This window comes from Diabrotica virgifera, chromosome 3 (assembly GCF_917563875.1).
Source record: "Diabrotica virgifera virgifera chromosome 3, PGI_DIABVI_V3a".
Taxonomy (NCBI): Eukaryota; Metazoa; Arthropoda; class Insecta; order Coleoptera; family Chrysomelidae; genus Diabrotica; species Diabrotica virgifera.
Window position 1 is genome coordinate 147884408 of NC_065445.1, and position 18381 is coordinate 147902788.

The 18381-nt window shown below is 33.6% G+C and overlaps 1 protein-coding gene across 2 annotated transcripts in view; it reads left to right on the forward strand.

Annotated features, from left to right (window-relative positions):
• The window catches only part of LOC126881345 (RIMS-binding protein 2), a 509061-nt gene that overhangs the window by 334356 nt on the left and 156324 nt on the right, over positions 1–18381 (forward strand). For both annotated transcript variants that reach the window (XM_050645576.1, XM_050645577.1), the window contains exons 9-11: positions 9419–9636; positions 10529–10949; positions 14002–14363. In XM_050645576.1, the coding sequence (XP_050501533.1) occupies positions 9419–9636; positions 10529–10949; positions 14002–14363 (1001 nt within the window). The remainder of the gene's footprint in view (positions 1–9418; positions 9637–10528; positions 10950–14001; positions 14364–18381) is intronic.

The window sequence follows — 18381 nt, forward strand, 5'->3', positions numbered from 1 at the left end:
TTGTATTTTTCGAGGAAAACTTAAATAATCTTTTTTCAAGTATACAATTAGACCTTGCATAAAAATTAAGCAACTTACAAAAAAATGTCAAAAAATAATCAAAAAAATGTCGGTACCTGCTTTTCTCTACGAAAATAATCAGTGAAAACAACCCCCTAACTACCTTCCTAATTTAAAATTGGTCTTCACCTTTTTGTAGTTCCTTTTATATTTATATTATCAATACACTCAAGGAGTTTGACCAATTTAAAATGCATAATTTTGGAAAAATATTATATCTCACTGTGTACTGATTTTCAGCCTTAGTAAATGGATTTAATTACTTTCGTAGGAAAGCAACTTTGATACCCTCGCAGTAATGAGACCCCTCAAAAATAACTTTGTAGGATTTTTAAAGGGCTATAAGACTGTGTAAATTAAATTCCGTAAGTTGCCTTAGTTTTTAATTGGGGCGGGTTTAAAGGGCTCGAATAAGGGGGTGTTTGCTGGTAAATAGAGGTTTTAAACAGCTATATCTAACTAACTATTCACTGTAATGAAAATATATGCACAGGGTAACTTTAGTCATTAAACAAGCTACAATTTAGTAGTTTATAATTTTTTCATATCTTTGGTATTTTCGGAGATATTTTGAAGTAAAAGGTGAAAAATACCAAATTGCAGAAAATAAATTTTTCTTTAAATTCCAATTATTCCAAAATTAGGCATTTCAAATAAGTAAAACTCCTTGAGTGTATTGATAATATAAATATAAAAGGAACTACAGAAAGGTGAAGACCAATTTTAAATTAGGAAGGTAGTTAGGGGGTTGTTTTCACTGATTTTTTCGTAGAGAAAAGCAGGTACCGACATTTTTTTGTACGTCGCTTAAATTTTATGCTAGAAACTTTTTATTATTTTTTTGAAAAGTCTAATTCTATACTTCAAAGAGGATTATTTAAGTTTTCCTAGAAAAATGCAAATTTTTCCCATTATTTTGCTTTGAATATTTCAAATTGTGCATTTGACGAAAAAAGCTAACCTTTAACATGCCTTATCTCGGTTTGATTGGTCTTAAAGATATTATAGGAAAATAATTTGATTTGTGTTACTAAAAGATACAATTTCGATTTCTACAGTTTTTTTGATTAAATGCATATTTTTCGAGGTATTCTCAAAAAACCCTCTAAAAAAGTCGATATTTTCGTCGAAAAACTATTATTTTCAAGCGCGAATAATTCGAAAAATATTAGTTTTACGAAGAAAATGTAAAATACATTTTTTTCTTAGAATCACTTTTTACATCGAATTACATGGTTAAAATGTAATAAAAAATTCCCACCCCCGAGATGGGGTGGCAACCACCCCAAGGTTTTAGCGTATGATAGCGGCATGATATATAAAATTATCCTTGGACTATTTCTTACCTTCTGTGAAAATTTTAAGTAAATCCATGTTGGACGAAAAAATTGCGAGCCAAAATGCTTCATTTCCTCCATCGACTATTGGGGCCGACCGACCGGCTCTGTCCCGTCATACAGCTGACCGACTATAATAACCTTTATTTATATTTAATTTAGAATGTGCGTACTGATTTTCAGCCTTAGTAAATGGAAATAATTACCTTCGTAGGAAAGCAACTTTGATACCTCTCAGTAACCCCTGTTCTACGTTTCGCTTGACCGACCGCAGTATGTTTCTCTACACACTCACAGTAATCAACTATGAAAAATCTAGCTTTAGTAAATTCAAATAGATTTTTCAGTGCTGCCTCTTGGTCTATAAGAATACCAGTCAGAGAAATCTTAGCATTTGATATTTGTCTTTAAAAATACAACCGCATGTAATGTTGACAGTAAAATTCTCCAGTTAGTGATCCCAATAATGAGGAAAAAACAAGGAAAAACTTTTTCCGAAATTCGGTCAGGAATTTAGACATTTTTCACAATATTTTTGAAGATTTTCTTCAACACATTTTGTTTGACAACATCAATTGTGTTTGTATTGTGCATGTTACCATGGAAACGGCGATCATATGTACTTTTTTTTGGGAGGTGGGAATTTTCGAAAGACCGTCTGGGAAGGTGTCCCAGGTGTGTCGGATTCAGTCCGTCCTACTTCATCTTGACGGGCCGCCTACCGACTAAACTCACCCCCTCTTTCTCCAGCCGACGAGTCTGGAACCGCTCTTAGCGAGCATGTATGTAACACCGTAGGAGAACCCGTGAGAAAAAATATTTCTCACTGCAACGGCCGACTTTTTCCACTGCGTGAGAAATTGTTTATTTTGAATGTATCTAAGTAATGAGAGAAGTTGGACAATGTATAGCATCCATAAAAAAATAATTTATTTTCTATGGATGCTTACAATTTGCAACTTCTTTTTTTCTATGGATGCTATACAATGTGCAACTTCTCTCAATACATACATTCAAAACGAACAATTTCTCACGCAGTGAGAAAAGTCGGCCATTGCAGTAAGAAATGTTTTTTCTCACGGGTTCTCCGCAGTTTTCCATATATATGATCGCCGTTTCCATCGTAACATGCACATGCACAATACAAACAAATTAATGTTGTCAAACAAAATATGTTCAAGCAAACCTTACCAGGAATTAGCTTTCAGAATTGTTCAAAAATAACTGTTAATTGGAATTTTAAATAAATACCGTATATAAATCTTAAGAATATTAAATACCAACATATACGAGTATATACATGTATTTTATTTCAATTTATGCATACAATATAAGTAAAAGCACCTAAATTATTTAATTTTGAAGTTTGAACTCTTGACAAAACCGCATCCGTAGAAAAAGTACAGTGTACAACACATGAGAAAATGACATATTTCTTTATTTAATGATTCTATTCGAAAAAAAAAAAATTCCCAGCCCGAAATGGTGGATGTGTGAATTGTTCGTAAGGGGATTTTTCCACATTCTCTATTTCATCTATTTGACATATTTCTTGCTTGTTTGCTTTGCGGCACTAACCTCGTGCCTCGGCTCTTGCCAACGAACTTCTGGGCTCGTGAGAAATATATCTTTTTTCTCACTTGTTGTACAATATACTATTTTCTATGGATGCTATACAATGTACAACTTCTCTCACTACTTACATACATTCAAAATGAACAATTATTCTTCACTCAGTGAGAAAAGTCGTCCATTGCAGTGAGAAATATTTTTTCTCACGGGTTCTCCTACGGTTCACATACATATGATCGCTGTTTCCATGGTAACATGCACAATACAAACACAATTAATGTTGTCAAATAAAATGTATTGAAGCAAAACTTACCAGGAAAACTGCTCAAAAATAACTGTTAATTAGAATTTCAAATAAATAACGTATATAAATTTTAAGAGTATTAAATACCTACATGTATATGTATTTTATTTCAATTTATGCATATAATATACTCAAAAGTGCCTAAATGATTTATTTTCGAAGTCTGAACTCTTGACAAAACCGCATCCATAGAAAAAGTATAGTGTACAACACACTATATTTGTGTGCCCACAAACTTCTGCGCTCGTGAGAAATATGTCTTTTTTCTCACTTGTTGTACAATTTACTATTCCTTACAACAGATTCAGAACAAATATATTAAAGATCAACTCTCCAAGAAGTATTACAACATTTTCTGAGAAAGAACTTGAATTTTTATTCTTACGATAGTCCATGAAACGGTTGTATGAATAGTTATATTTGTCTCTGGATTTTGTTGGCAGTAAATCTAATGAAGTATTATTGACTACTTCCATCAGTTCTGGAGGTTGTACCAGGAATCGAACACTCATCATCACTCATGACAGAAAACACGAGAAAACACCAAAAATAAGCAATTGCGTCTTTGACAAATCAATTTTTTTGTTTCTATAGTGATTCAGTTCATTTGTACTCTACGAGCCCCCTAGTGGGAAAGTTTTGGGGTAGTTCCGATTTCTTTCATTATAAATGGATTTTGGCCTGCTGAATCCGAATCTGAGGTTTGCGGACAAAAGTTCGTGACGGAACATTGAAAAAATCACTAAAAAAGCGAAAAATTTATGCTTTTTCCCGCTTTTTTGCTTAAATCTCGAAAACTAATAACTTTTCGTAAATAATGTGTCAACAAAAATTAAAGTACATAAAATTCTCTACAAATATCAGATTTTGCTTTTTTTTCAGATGAACCGTTCGGTCTAAAGTGCAAGTTGAAAATTGCTAATTTTCAACGGTCTCTGTAAAACCCACTTTTTACATTCCAAAACTTTATTTTTTATTAGAATGCTTTCATTTGATACATTTCTGCTAGTTTTCTGCACAAGCAATTAAAAAGATAAAAAAAGTCGAAATTGTACAAATTCAGTATCAGAACAGGCCAGACAGGGAGGCCACATTCTGCCAATATTTGAAGCTTGGATTTAAATTCTTCTGGCACATATTTTACAATATTTTTTACATCATTAGAAAGAATCACTGTTCTGTCTAGGTTCAACAAGATCTACTCTAATTGATGCACCATTGTTGATGATAGGGCCAGTGACTTAATCAATATTTTGGCCAGAGTTCTGTGAGCCAACATATAAGCTCGTACTGCCCTTGTGTAAGCGTGACCAGACATAATTTTTCGGTTGATTTTGCCGCATACATGGTATTGAAAAGTTCAGCCAATCTACCACCTTGCATAATGTAACCAATTGCCCCCATGAAGGACATCAATAGTGATATCCACCGAGCCTTATAACAACATTTGACAGATCAGGATTATCGGAACGACTAGCAAGGATGTCTCTTGCCTTGAGGTAGAGGGGTTGGTCAAATGTCACCAGACAGGTAACTTGCTTCAAGGATTTAGTTTTCTCTACTCCATTCAACAATTCTGTAAATATTGTATCATAATCACTTGGAGGAGGGTTGATAAATAGCTGGTAAACAATAAATGTTAGTTCATGTGGCATGTTTATTGTGACAGCTTCCATGAATCCATTCCATCCTAAGAGGCCGGGAATATCTCTACTTTTCCCATAGAGCCACAGAAGATCAGGCACAGATTGAGTTGGTGTGAACATTCCCTTCGGATCTATTATCTTGATTTCTGATAAACCTGGAGGTTTTTTCCTTTAAAAATGAATTAGTTGAACAGCTCCCTGACTTGCATAAATGTCAGGCGTGGGTTTCGTTTTTAACCGAGGAATGGATTGATTAGGTGCTACTGCATGTTTTGGTGTAATAAAAGAAATGCCACCCATGACGTGAAAAGTGTTGTATCCGTTGATTTTATGTACTTTAAAATCAGCGTTATCGTACACCTGCTGTGTAAAGCACGACTGGTCAATTTTCTGCGGATCGCCTGCGATTGCTGATTTTTTCAGACAAATAGCTTCTTTATAGGATGAACAAAACCGCAAAGAGGAAACTACATCAACCAATTTTCTTGAACCGTACTTTTTTTAGAGCAACACGGCCAACCCTACAAGGACTGGTGAGACGAATGATCTGGGCCTTACCGCCGCTACAAGAATATGAGCAAGCGCGTTGCTTTTCTTCTTCCAGTTATCATCCTTCCCACGTTTTTTATGAAGTACAACTTTTCCATAAATGTACGTAGTGTGAGTGTTTCAGGAATTAGTTCTTAATTTCCTTCTAAAAACTTATCCGGTGGGTGGTATTCCTGGCTCCGGACATCCTCAACAATAATGGCAGCAGCCGTCTGAACAATCCGTAGTCTTTCATTTTTTAACGCTTGTTGGTACCAAGCGTCGTTCAAGATTTTGTAACTTGTGTCTTTGAAACAAACGACCGACTTCTTGTTTCGGGACGTGGTAATAATTATATCGCTTCCGCATTTTTTGAGTAGATGAGCTTTGATTGCCTTTTTGTCAGGACGATATTTATCCTTGATTTGGTCGATCAACTCATCGAGCCCAAAATTGGCACTCCCCATCCCTATTCTCTAAATTGTAAACATCTTGCATTGCTCTTTCAACATCATCGGCAAATGGACCCGATTTTTTAATCTTTTTTTGAGTGATTGGGCGATTGTACAGTTTTCTCATGTATAAAACTATGATACCGGCAATCAGAGGCTACTAAGTCTGAGACAGACAAAAGGCGTTTGATTATGGCTTTGCCATACTGATCATCACGTTCTTTTGCTCGTTTTATAACAGTTTCTTTAAATTTTAAAACTCGAACCTGATACACCATATTGCGGTTGGTTGTCATTTTACTTTGCTGTTCTATAAACTGAAGTGTTATGACGAGACCACACATAAAACATTTAGTTTTGAAATTAAAAGTTGGTGCAGTAGAACGTCTTTGAACTTGCTCCCTATCCTCCTCAACTTTCTTCAAGTAAGCGTTAATCATTTTTACATCATTGTAATTTTTACGACCTCACGCTATTAACAGCTTAATTAATCTTACTGTCATTAAAAAAACAAGAATTATTGGAAATAATTCTTATTTATTTATAACTAGGAGAAATGTATTATGTATTTATAAAAAACTAGGAGAAATTTATCAAATGACAGCATTCTAATAAAAAATAAAGTGGGTTTTGCAGAGACCATTCAAAATTCGCAATTTTCAACTTGCACTTTAGACCGAACGGTTCGTCTGAAAAAAAAAAGTAAATAGTGATGTTTGTAGAGAATTTTAAGTACTTTAATTTTTGTTAACATATTATTTATTTAAAGGTAATAGTTTTCGAGATTTAAGCAAAAAAGCGGGAAAAAGCAGGAATTTTTCGCTTTTTTCGTGAATTTTTCAATGTTCCGTCACGAAATTTTGTCCGCAAAACTCAGATTCGGATTCAGCAGCCCAAAATTCATATATAATGAAAGAAATCAGAACGACCCCAAAACTTTCCTAGTCAAAACACAATTTTATTGAATCGGGCAATCTTTACATACATCGTCTGGGAATATTAAGCTTTTCCTACTAGGTACACAATGTACTATTTTTTAATGATTTCCCATGGGATCACCAACAGGAAAATTTTACTGTAGTCATTGCATGTGCTTATCTTTTTAAGAAAAATCACATGCTACGATTTTTCTTATGGGTATTCTTAAGGTAAAGTTTATTGCATGCAATCAAATGAACTGACTTCCTGTAAAGTCTTCCCAGGCCCGAAACTTATAAATATTGACAATATCATTTTATAGCCATCTACTTAAAACATATAAGATATTTTTGAATTGTCAGTATGAATGAGTCAGATAAAATTAAATTATTAAAACTTTTTAACCTATACAAGGAGACACACATAAATTTAAATACATAATATTGCCAAACCAACTGAAGAGATTTTGTCGTGTATTTGATCAATAAATAGTTATTTTCCCAACTAGTGCGGAAAGTGACTTTCCTGCACGAGACTGCCGTTGACCCGAACGACTCGATGGCGGAGTTCGGCTAAGCAACCGAGTGCGGGAAAACACTTTCTGCATGACTTAGGAACAATATTTTTTCTACGGCCATACGTTTGGAAAAAGCCAAAACATATAAGAGTTATATCAATTTTTATTTATGAATAAATACAACGTACACGAGTACATAATACAAAAATATGTGCAAATTTAGTCATTTGGAAAAACAAGAATGTCTTTACTTATTGCTTGGTAATATTAAATGTAAACGAGCAATTCGTGGCATTTTGCAGATGTATCGCTGATGCAAGCTGATCCAAATTGTTCAATACTATTAAAGGTTGTCAAAACCAAATGTTCAATAAAATAAAATTGGTTTCCATGACGTCAATTCAAAACCATTGTTATTGTCTACTGATTTGACTTTTGAATATTACGTCAACGAATTATCGAGTTAATTTCATTAAAACATAAACACAATAAGATAAATTTGAAATAAATTAGTAAATAATATCAAAATATCAGTTTATTTAACAATTTACTTTAATTAATTTATTTAATAATTTACAACACTTCGATTATGGTATAAAGGTACGTATCCACTATTTTCGCGAACCTCTTACGTTCTGCGCTCCCTGCAACTCTTCGAATCGATATGCCATGTGCTCCTCTACATATAAAAACCGCCACCGATTGGAGCGCGGAGGCGGAGCGCTCATCGTTGCACGGTCCGGGAGCGCGAACGTATCCACTATGTGGAGCAGCTGCAGGAGGGCAAACATAGTGGATACGTGCCTTGACATTTATATTTGTTTATTATCTTTAAATTATTTCCGCCAAACATAGCAGAGCATAACATCTAATGTTTTAATGTTACATTGTATAATACGTTCATTGTAAGTAAATTAATAATTTCTCACATACTTATGTATCTATGTTACGGGCAATAACGTAAATCAGGACAATAACGTTAATAATCGGTCAATATCGATAATGGCCTATTGAATTGGTCATTGTCGACAATGGCTGGATATTAACTTTATTGTCCATAGAAACTGGATATCGATGATAATTTTAAATTCTTGATAACATCTCTATCATTGTCCGGTTAATGTCAACAACAATGCCCGTTATTAATCGGTCATTGTTGAAAATTACACTAAAAGCTAGGTTATGTTTATTATTTGCTTCATTTCTGGGCCCGGATTACGTACACTCGATACGCATCGTATCCGCCATGTTTTACTGTAGCGCCTTATGGGAAAACATGGCGGATACGATGCGTATCGAGTGTACGTAATCCGGGCCCAGTTCTCGTGCTGAAATTACTCGTAGTAAATTTATGTAAAAAGTGTTGCAGAATGCCATGGTTCACTATATTATCAAAATAAAAATGATTAGCCTTCAAAACATATTTTAAATTAAAATAATAGGACATCATACATAAATTTATTTATTTATCAACATTGGACATTTGATTTTGGCCACTGTCGTTATTGACCGGTTATTGATGAAAACTCTAATTTTTAGTTATTTTTTTTACAACATTGGCCAATAGCTAATGTTATTGTCGTTAAAGGCCGGGCATTGTCGTTAATAACCAGGGAAAATGGACATTCATGACAACGCCCGGTCTTTACCGTCAATGTCCAATTTACATCATTGTCCGTAACATGTATACCACACGCATAACATAAGTCTAAAGGACGTAAGTATGTAAAGACTTTCATGGCATAAGATTAAAATTATGTTTTTCTTTGAAGATAATTTCCCGATGTTTGGCCTGTAATAATAATAATTGCTCAGTTGCGGATAAATGAAATTTAAGAAAATTCATCTGTAACAAACAGTTGTGGATTTTCTGTCAAGAATATTTTTAACAATGGTAAACATTACAGCCAAAACATTCAATATTCCTGAATTAGTTAAAAAAACTTCTTGTTCTTTTTTCCAAGTATTTTCTTTAAAAATACATAGTCTACAGCTGACTAAATTATAATCCAAAAACGACCTTCCGAACTTTGGGTACTACTGTTAAACCATTAGCTTTAGACTGACCCAAATTTGACCTACAGCTGACCTTTTCTTCTCGGTGTTAGTGCCGGCTCCTAGACAGCTGACCCTGGAGCGGCAATTAAATAAGAGTGTACTCATCTCGTGGACGGCTCCTGATGGCATCGGACCAGGTAATCAGATTGAGAGCTACCACGTATATGTGGATGGCGTGCTGAAAGCCACGATAAAGGCCACTGAGAGAACCAGGGCTTTGGTGGAAGGGGTGGAGAGTAATAGGGTAAGTTAGACTTATACTAACACTATTGTAAAAAGCTTTCATTTTTTACTCTAAGAAGTGTTGTTACAATTAAACAGCACATAGGATAAAACAATAATCATCAGAGGCAAGAAAGAGTTTATACTTATTCAATTCCTAACAACATATTCCCTCTTATTCTTACAATGTGTGGCCACTACGAATGTTGACGACTGATATTTCTACTTTATTTTATGTCGCTCTAAACAGCCCAATGGTAAATAGTGAAAACCATTATCAAAGATTATAGAGTCAGAAATTCTTTGTATGTTTGGACCTCTTCTGCCATGTCTACACCGCCGTTGGTTTCCTATTATGTGACACCTTGCGCTTGTTACCAGTTTAAATAATTTTACATTATCTATCGAGACTCTTTATGACTTCACTGTTGGATATGCGATCCATCTAGGAGATTCTAGATTCTTCTGTAGCTTCATATCTTAAAAGCCTTTACTCGTAAAAGTGATTATTCAATTAGTTTACAAGATTCTACCCCGTATAAATATTGCTAATTTGTCTGAGGCTATTTTTTAGTGACATCTTATCTTATTTTATTAATGTATATGTATACCGGGAGGTGAATTGTAAAATAGGCCATGAGAAACTCAATGCAATGGGAAACTCTAAACTGGTAAATTTCTGCTTCCCTTATTTTACATCAAAATTCATAAAAATCTATTTATAGAGTACTGAAGTCTGTATTGAAAACAAATGTCCAAATTGTTCTACGACTTAAACACACTCCAAAAATTTGAAAAAATAATAATATAATATCAATAGACCTAAGACCCAATAGACCAAAGAGACCTAAGAAGTTAAGCTAAATGTCGTATTGAGCTCATTTATGTATACATTTTTTGTATTTTTATTTCAGCCGCATCGGATCAGTGTCAGATCAGTGACAGCTAATCGCAGAACATCTAGAGATGCTGCATGCACGATGATAATCGGCAGAGACACCCATTCGCTAGGTCCCAGCGCAGTTAGAGCTTCAAATATAACGTCGACGTCCTCTGTCATCAGTTGGTTACCTGCCAACTCCAATCATCAACATGTAGTTTGTGTTAACAATGTCGAAGTAAGAACAGTCAAACCGGGAGTTTACCGTCACACAATTACCGGCCTCGCACCGAATACTCAATACAGAGTCACAGTGAGAGCGAAGCATCACAGAACTGCACAGAATGTAGCTAACTTAGCCGAAGAATTACCGATGCCTGCTGCTGCTCACACTGACTTTAGAACGCTACCTAAAGGTTTACCCGATCCACCCAGTGATATTTTGGTTGAACCAGGTACCCAAAATACAAAAATATTAATTATTTTTAGAGAATATTACTTAATTATTTAAAGTATGTTGTATAAATGTATGTACAGCGTAAATATAATTAGTTGCCTTTTTGAAGTATTGTGCGCGTTGATAAAGTTGGAAATCAGTATTCCTAATGTCAGTTTATCTTTACTAATATTCTTGTCTTCTGTTTTTTCTTCCTGACTATAAAGAATATTACTAATTGGCAGACTAATACATATATGGAAGGTTATCACTTTGTCTTTTGTACGGTCGGCCAAGACTTCTACCGTTTGGTGATATATTTAGCTATTTTGATCATTGTGGTCTATCCCATTCTACTTATGTGATTAGTTTATATCTTTTTTATGTTTAGAATCCACTTGATTATACACTATAGGTTATGTTGCTTTCTGACGTACAACACTCCTCTTTAGGTTTCAATGAGTATTTCTATTTGACTCTTCACTTTTCAGTTTTACCTTGAAGAAATGGGCGACAAAGTTTAAACCTGACCGTGAAAGTTTCGAAGATGGTATAAAGAACATTGAAGAACTGTACTTGTGATTTCTGACGTATTATAACTATGGCACGATATTGGCCTATTGCTGCGCTTGATAGTAGTTCGTCCTAACTGATAGTAATAAAATGAAAACGGGGCAAAAACAGATGGCTAAAAAGATTACTTAGAAACGATTTACTCATCTAAAGCCATAAACAAAAATATAGAGGAAACGATCACCGAGGCCACCACGGTCGCGCACTCTGTTTGTGTCTTTAATGACATTAAACAGGATCCTATATACAAATCTTCAGCGCAGTAAGAGCACTAGGTATACCAGAGCCATATAAAAGGTCAATCGTGTAGATTCCACCTTTTCTTTTTTTCTTGTTCTTTCGAGTGTATCTTCACAGGTTGTGTGATTTTGCCCAATTGGAGATTAAGCTCCGTTTCTCTCTATTCTCTATCTCTGCTCTCTAGTTAAGCATATTTGTTCTGTTGATATCTACTGTGACATGATCTTCCCATCTGTGCTTTGGTCTCAAAGCCATTTCAAACTTTGTCTGATTTATCTAATTATTTATCTTATTGTTAAATAATCGTCTAAACTCTCCGGCTTGGATTTATTTTTGGTCCAAGAATTCTTCTAAGGATCTTCCCTTCTTTTATTCCTAGCTTCTCTTCATCTATATTAGTCAGGCCCATTATTACCGCTGCTGCGTAGGTTATGGTAGGTCTGATTGCTCTTTTATATATTTTCATTTTGGTGTTTTAGATGATATGTGTCTTTGTTACAATTTTTCCTTAAGATTAGTACATATCTATTTCGTCTTTTCTTCATTTATTTTCAGTCATCTAAGTTTCGTTTCCTCTATTAGTATTAGAGCCTTCAGTGCGTATTCTATCTTGTATGTGTTGTTCAGTAGCGTGATTACTTTATATTAGTTGACGGTATCCATTGTCTATCCTTTTTTATATACAGAGTAAGCCAAAGAAAAGAGTCCACCTCGATATTTGGTAGTATTTATTAGATTTTAAGGAAATGACGAAACAGGTCGATTTTTGATCTAAGGGGGACACGTTTTTGCGGTACATACATCTGTCATTTGTCAACCCCCTCCCTTGCACATCCCCAAGCCCTTATTTTCAAAATAGGAAATAGGGGTCGTGTGCTAACTCATTTGAAAGGTTATTTAATTCTCTATTCAGTAATATTAACATTGGCATAATTATGTATACAGGGTGTCCAAGATAAATTATTTTGGATCAAATTAATAGACACAAAAAGAAGAATCTATGTAATTTATTTAACTCAAAATACATTCTACTGCTGACAGAAAACGAAAAAAAAATGTTTTTTTGATAAATAATTATTGTTTGTTGCTTAAATTCAACATTCAACCTACCAAGAGGCAGATGAAATTAAGCAAAAAGCATTGTTTATTTATCAAAAAACATTTTTTTCTGTTTTGTGATAGCAGTAGAATGTATTTTGAATTAAATAAATTACATACATTCTTCTTTTTGTGTCAATAAATTTAATGTCAAATTCTTTTTCTTGGACACCCTGTATAAATAATTATGTTAATGTTTATATTACTGAATATAGAATTGAATAACCTTTCAAATGAGCTAGCACACAACCCCTATTCCCTATCTAAAAATAAGGGGTGCGGGAAGTGGGAAGGGAGGGGGTTGACAAATGACAGTCCCCCTTAGATCAAAAATCGACTTATTTCGTAATTTCCTTAAAATCTAATAATACTGTCAAATATCGAGGTGGACTCTTTTCTTTGGCCAACTCTGTATAATTACTATAATATGACTGATCCATGAAAACAGATCCGGCGTAAAGAAGAAAAAAATATCAAATTTCTCAGGACAATGCATCTGCAGGCAAAAAAGTCTTGGAAACTCATATGAACGGATTTTTATTGTGAAGTATTCTTCCATCTTATTCTCCCAATTCGACTTGCTCTTGTTTTCATGTATCAAAAGTGAAAACCTTTAGATTGATTTATCGAGCATGTTACTTTGTAGAAAACCAGCGTGATTATGGTAACAATGTATCTGTGTTCTGTTCTAATTGTGGTAAATATATTATTAGACAAGGCAAGTAAAAAAAAAGTTCAATTAACATTCTTTAGCTCGTAGATATTGACAATTGAAGCTTAAATAGTTATGCATACATCTATCTTCTTTAGAAATCAAAGAATTCGACAACTGGACAGTTATTAGCTTAGATGGGAGTTGGTTTCCTAAAAATGCTATTAAATCTTTACCTATTTCATAAATCTGTTCAAAAATTACTTACCTATCTGATCTAATAGAATTTTCCGCATTCTTTTAATTTTTTTTTTGGTTTTTTTATCTACAATACACATTTTCTTCTTTTATTAAAACCAAAAGTGGTCGTTCTTAGCCTGCCTATAATCTGACGTAACGTATTCGGTAAAAAGCCAATGCTAATAAGTTTTTAACATATTTATTCATATAGCACTAATCGTAATTTTCAGTTATTTATAAATTTATCATAATAAATTTATTTCGCTAGGACCACAAGATGGAACGTTATTGGTTACCTGGCATCCTATCCTCAATCCACACCACCCCGGTTCTGCCATAACAGGTTACGCAGTATACGCCGACGGGAAGAAAGTCACAGATGTAGATAGCCCTACTGGGGACCATGCGCTAATTGATATCAGTAAGTTGCTAGGTTTAAACCCTAAACATGTCACAGTGCGCACTAAGGCAAGAGACAGTCAGTCAGCAGACAGTGTACCAACTCCTATACCGCTTAGCGTCTTACGAGGAGGAGCTGTCAAGTCTAGACAACAGCCACATTCTGCCGTGATGCCAGCTCATCTTCGTCAGCAGATGCCGAGGCAGCAGCAACAGCAAACTGGACAACAGGTGAGGATACTATAATTATTATTGTGACTCTAATCAAACTACGATAATGATGTAAGCTATGGAACAGTGCCTATATTAGTAGGTAGTAATGATATTAGAATATTAGTAAGGTCGTTCAACTAGCTACGGGAGAAAGAAAACCTATCCAATTACTGGTCCAAGTATTAAGGTGACCTGATGCAATACTGTTGTTTCATGAAATTTATTATTCTTTTATGTTTCTATTCTAAAACTGATTTTTTTCCTATAACCTGTTCTAAAAAATGTTGACACTCGTCGATTTTCATGGTAAATGGTAAATTTACTAGGTTAATAAGATAATAGACTCGCGCAGGCCTAGCATTATCCAAAAGCGTTATTTTTAATGGAACGTATGGAATGGAATGTATGTTTTTATATTTTTAAAAGCTACTTAATAACATAATCTGATGGTCCTGATGAAATTGTGAAATGCGCAAACTCTTTTGCAATCGTGATATCAATATAGGGTGATTGATTAGTGGGGTAAAGCTCAATAGATCCGCTATAGTAATAGATAGCAATAAAAGTTAATAACAAAAATTGTAGCCAACTTGGAGCTTCACATTACAAAATTAGTTAGAATGTTACAGGGTGTTCGATAACACAGTGCCAGACCAAACTTATGTTTTTTTTTTAATGGAACACCCTATATTTTATTTTAAATTCGAAATCCTGTTAACTTCTTCATCACAAAAATATAAAGGTTTGGTATGTTATACAGGGTATTTACAAAGTTATAATCAATTTTATATGAAAATCGTAACAAGTTCAACTCCCTTTTTAAATAAAAATAAGCAAAAGAGCAATGGTTTATTAATGCCATGTTATTTTACGTATTGTCAAAATTTTCAATGAATTTCAATATTGCTATTTTTCTTTAAATCAAATACAGGGTGAGTCAAAACGCAAGTACATTATTTTCTCAGTAATTTTAAATAGAATACCCTGTATTTTATATCACTATTGAAAAGTAAGATTACCGTACTTTAATTTTTAGATAACATTTCCATGTCTAAATTTATTAGTTTTCGAGATATTTTCATTTTTCAATGGGCCAGTAGCGTGGTCACCCAAATCACCAGAATTTAATAAACTAGGCTGATTTTTTTGGGAGTTACGTTAATAATAAAGTTTATAAAATACCTTCAACAACAAGGGATGAGATGGAAAATGGAATGCAAAGTTTATTTCGATGTGTTAATTTACAAATGCTTCGTAGAATAAGTAGTTCTTTCAATGATCGTTTTTAGGCGTGCATAAATGTGTTAGGATGTAATTTTGAACACCTTATGTAATTAAATATTAAAAAATATTTTATTAAGAGGAAACAGTAGCGATCAACAGGTAGCCAAAACGCGTTCCAAGATTGCGGCTGTAATTTTGAATATTTTTTCGAGATATTTGGCACACTTATTCGTAATATAATAAAGAATGGCGGTACAGAGCCCAATTTGAAAAATATATTAATATGTGGAAATTACTCTGTAATTAAATACAATATTAAAAAAACGAGCCTGTACCTCCATTAAGAAGAACAAAAAAATACACTTTCTTCAAATTAACTTTTTTATCCGATGCCTAGATTTTGTGTCATTTTGGAACTACTAATGACTACTAATAACTAGTTCCAAAATGACACAAAATCTACGCATCGGATAAAAAAGTTTATTTGAAGAAAGTGTATTTTTTTATTCTTCTTAATGGCGGTACAGGCTCGTTTTTTTATATTGTATTTCATTACAGAGTAATCTCCACATACAGTCGAACCCGCTTATTGGAATAGCCTTCGTGCCAATCAGACGTATTCCTATAACCGGGATATTCTAATTACCGTTCATCAGTCGGTAGTAGCAACGTTTTGGGACCTCAAATTTCTATTCCTTAAACCGGGATATTCCTTTAAGAGGTATTCTAATAAGCGGGTTTGACTGTATTAATATATTTTTCAAATTGGGCTATGTACCGCCATTCTTTATTATATTACGAATACGTGTGCCAAATATCTCGAAAAAATATTCAAAATTACAGCCGCAATCTTGGAACCTCGTTTTGGCTACCTGATGATCGCTACTGTTTCCTCTTAAAAGTAGCTTCTAATTTTTTTAAACATTTTTTTTTGCAGAATGTGTTACTGATAAATTATTTCTCGTTCTTTATTTCTTACATTGTTACATTTACATACAAAAGTAGTGTTTAATAGTCTTCACAAAATGTTGTATTTTTTGTTTATGTATTTTTTTGAAAGAATTTCAAAGACTGGTAAGCTGTACAATATTATTAAGGGTAACTTTTAAAAAAAGGAAGAAATACCTAAGAATATAAAAACGGAAATAGTAAAATAGTAAAAAAGATTGTGAAACCCTAACCTATACCTATGAATCTTGGGCATTAACAAAAAGGCAAAAAATAGACTAATAAGCACAGAAATGAAATTTTTGAGAACAATAGAGGGAAAACAAGGAAAGATAAAATTATAAATCAAACCTTTAGAGAAAATCTGAAAATACACCCAGTTACAACAACAATCGAACAAGGACAACTTAGATGACTCGGACATGTACTGAGAAGAGGAGAAGAAAAAATAGGAAGACAGATATATGAAGCGAGAGATATGGGAAGAAAGAATAGAGGAAGACCAAGAAAGACGTGGACAGAAGAAGTGAGGGAAGCGGCCGACAAAAGAGGAATAAAATGGGAGGAAACAAAAGCATTGGCCATGGAGAGAAGGAAATGGAAGGAAATGTGGAAAAAAACGACAGAGAACCTAACTCCGTAATAACTCACACCGAAAGGTAGACGAGTTCTGGATTAAGTAAGTAAGTAAGTGTTTCTTTGTAAAATTTATTACTAAATTTCTTTCTTTATTTGTTACATTTACATAAATAACTAGTTTTTAATTGTTTCAAAAATGTTGCATGTTGTGGTTGTGTTTTTTTAAATGTATATTAATAATTTTTTTTCTTTATTTGCTACATTGTTACATTGATTACCGGATTGATATCTAATCAGTAATCGTCAGCTGTCAATTCAGTCATGACTTACTTAAAATTTAGATAAATTTAGACACCTAAAATAATTTGCTCTGAAAAATGAAAATATCTCGAAAACTAATAAATTTGGACATAGGGAATGTTATATAAAAATTAAAGTACGATAATATTACTTTTCAATAGTGATATAAAGTACAGGGTGTTTCTTTTAACATTACTGAGAAAATAATGTACTTGCGTTTTGACTCACCCTGTATTTGTTATAAAGAAAATTTTTTTCTTCTTTTATGGCATAGAATTGGGTGGCAATTAGCCAGTCACAACTTTTTGTTTTTTATTCATACATAAAGAAGGCAATATAGAAAATTAGCACTGTCAATAATTCTTAAAAATTTTGACAATAAATAAAAAAATATAGCATTAATAAGCCATTGCTGTTTTGCTTATTTTTATTTATACAGGGAGTTGAACTTGTTACGATTTTCATATAAAATTGGTTACAACTTTCTAATTACCCTGTATAACATAACAAACCCTTACATTTTTGTGATGTACAAGTTAACATGATTTCGAATTTAAAATAAAATATAGAGTGTTCCATTTAAAAAAACAAAAGTTTGGTCTGCCACTGTGTTATAGAACACCCTGTAACATTCTAACTAATTTTGTAATGTGAAGCTCATTGGTGGCTAAAATTTTTGTTATTAACTTTTATTGATGTCTATTACGATGGCGGATCTATTGAGCTTTACCCAACTAATCAATCACCCCGTATAAAGTTACGAATACGAATGCTGCGATGTGCGATGTTATGTCTTTTCCACCCTGTTATATGGAGTTGAGGCTTGGCCACTAAAACAGTCGACCATAAAAAACATCGAAGCATTCGAGATGTGGTGCTATATGGTGGCGCATTCTGAAAATATCATAGGTGGACCGCGTCACTAACGCGCAAGTACTATAAACTTTAGACAAAAAATGCGAAATTATAAATGAGATAAAAACTA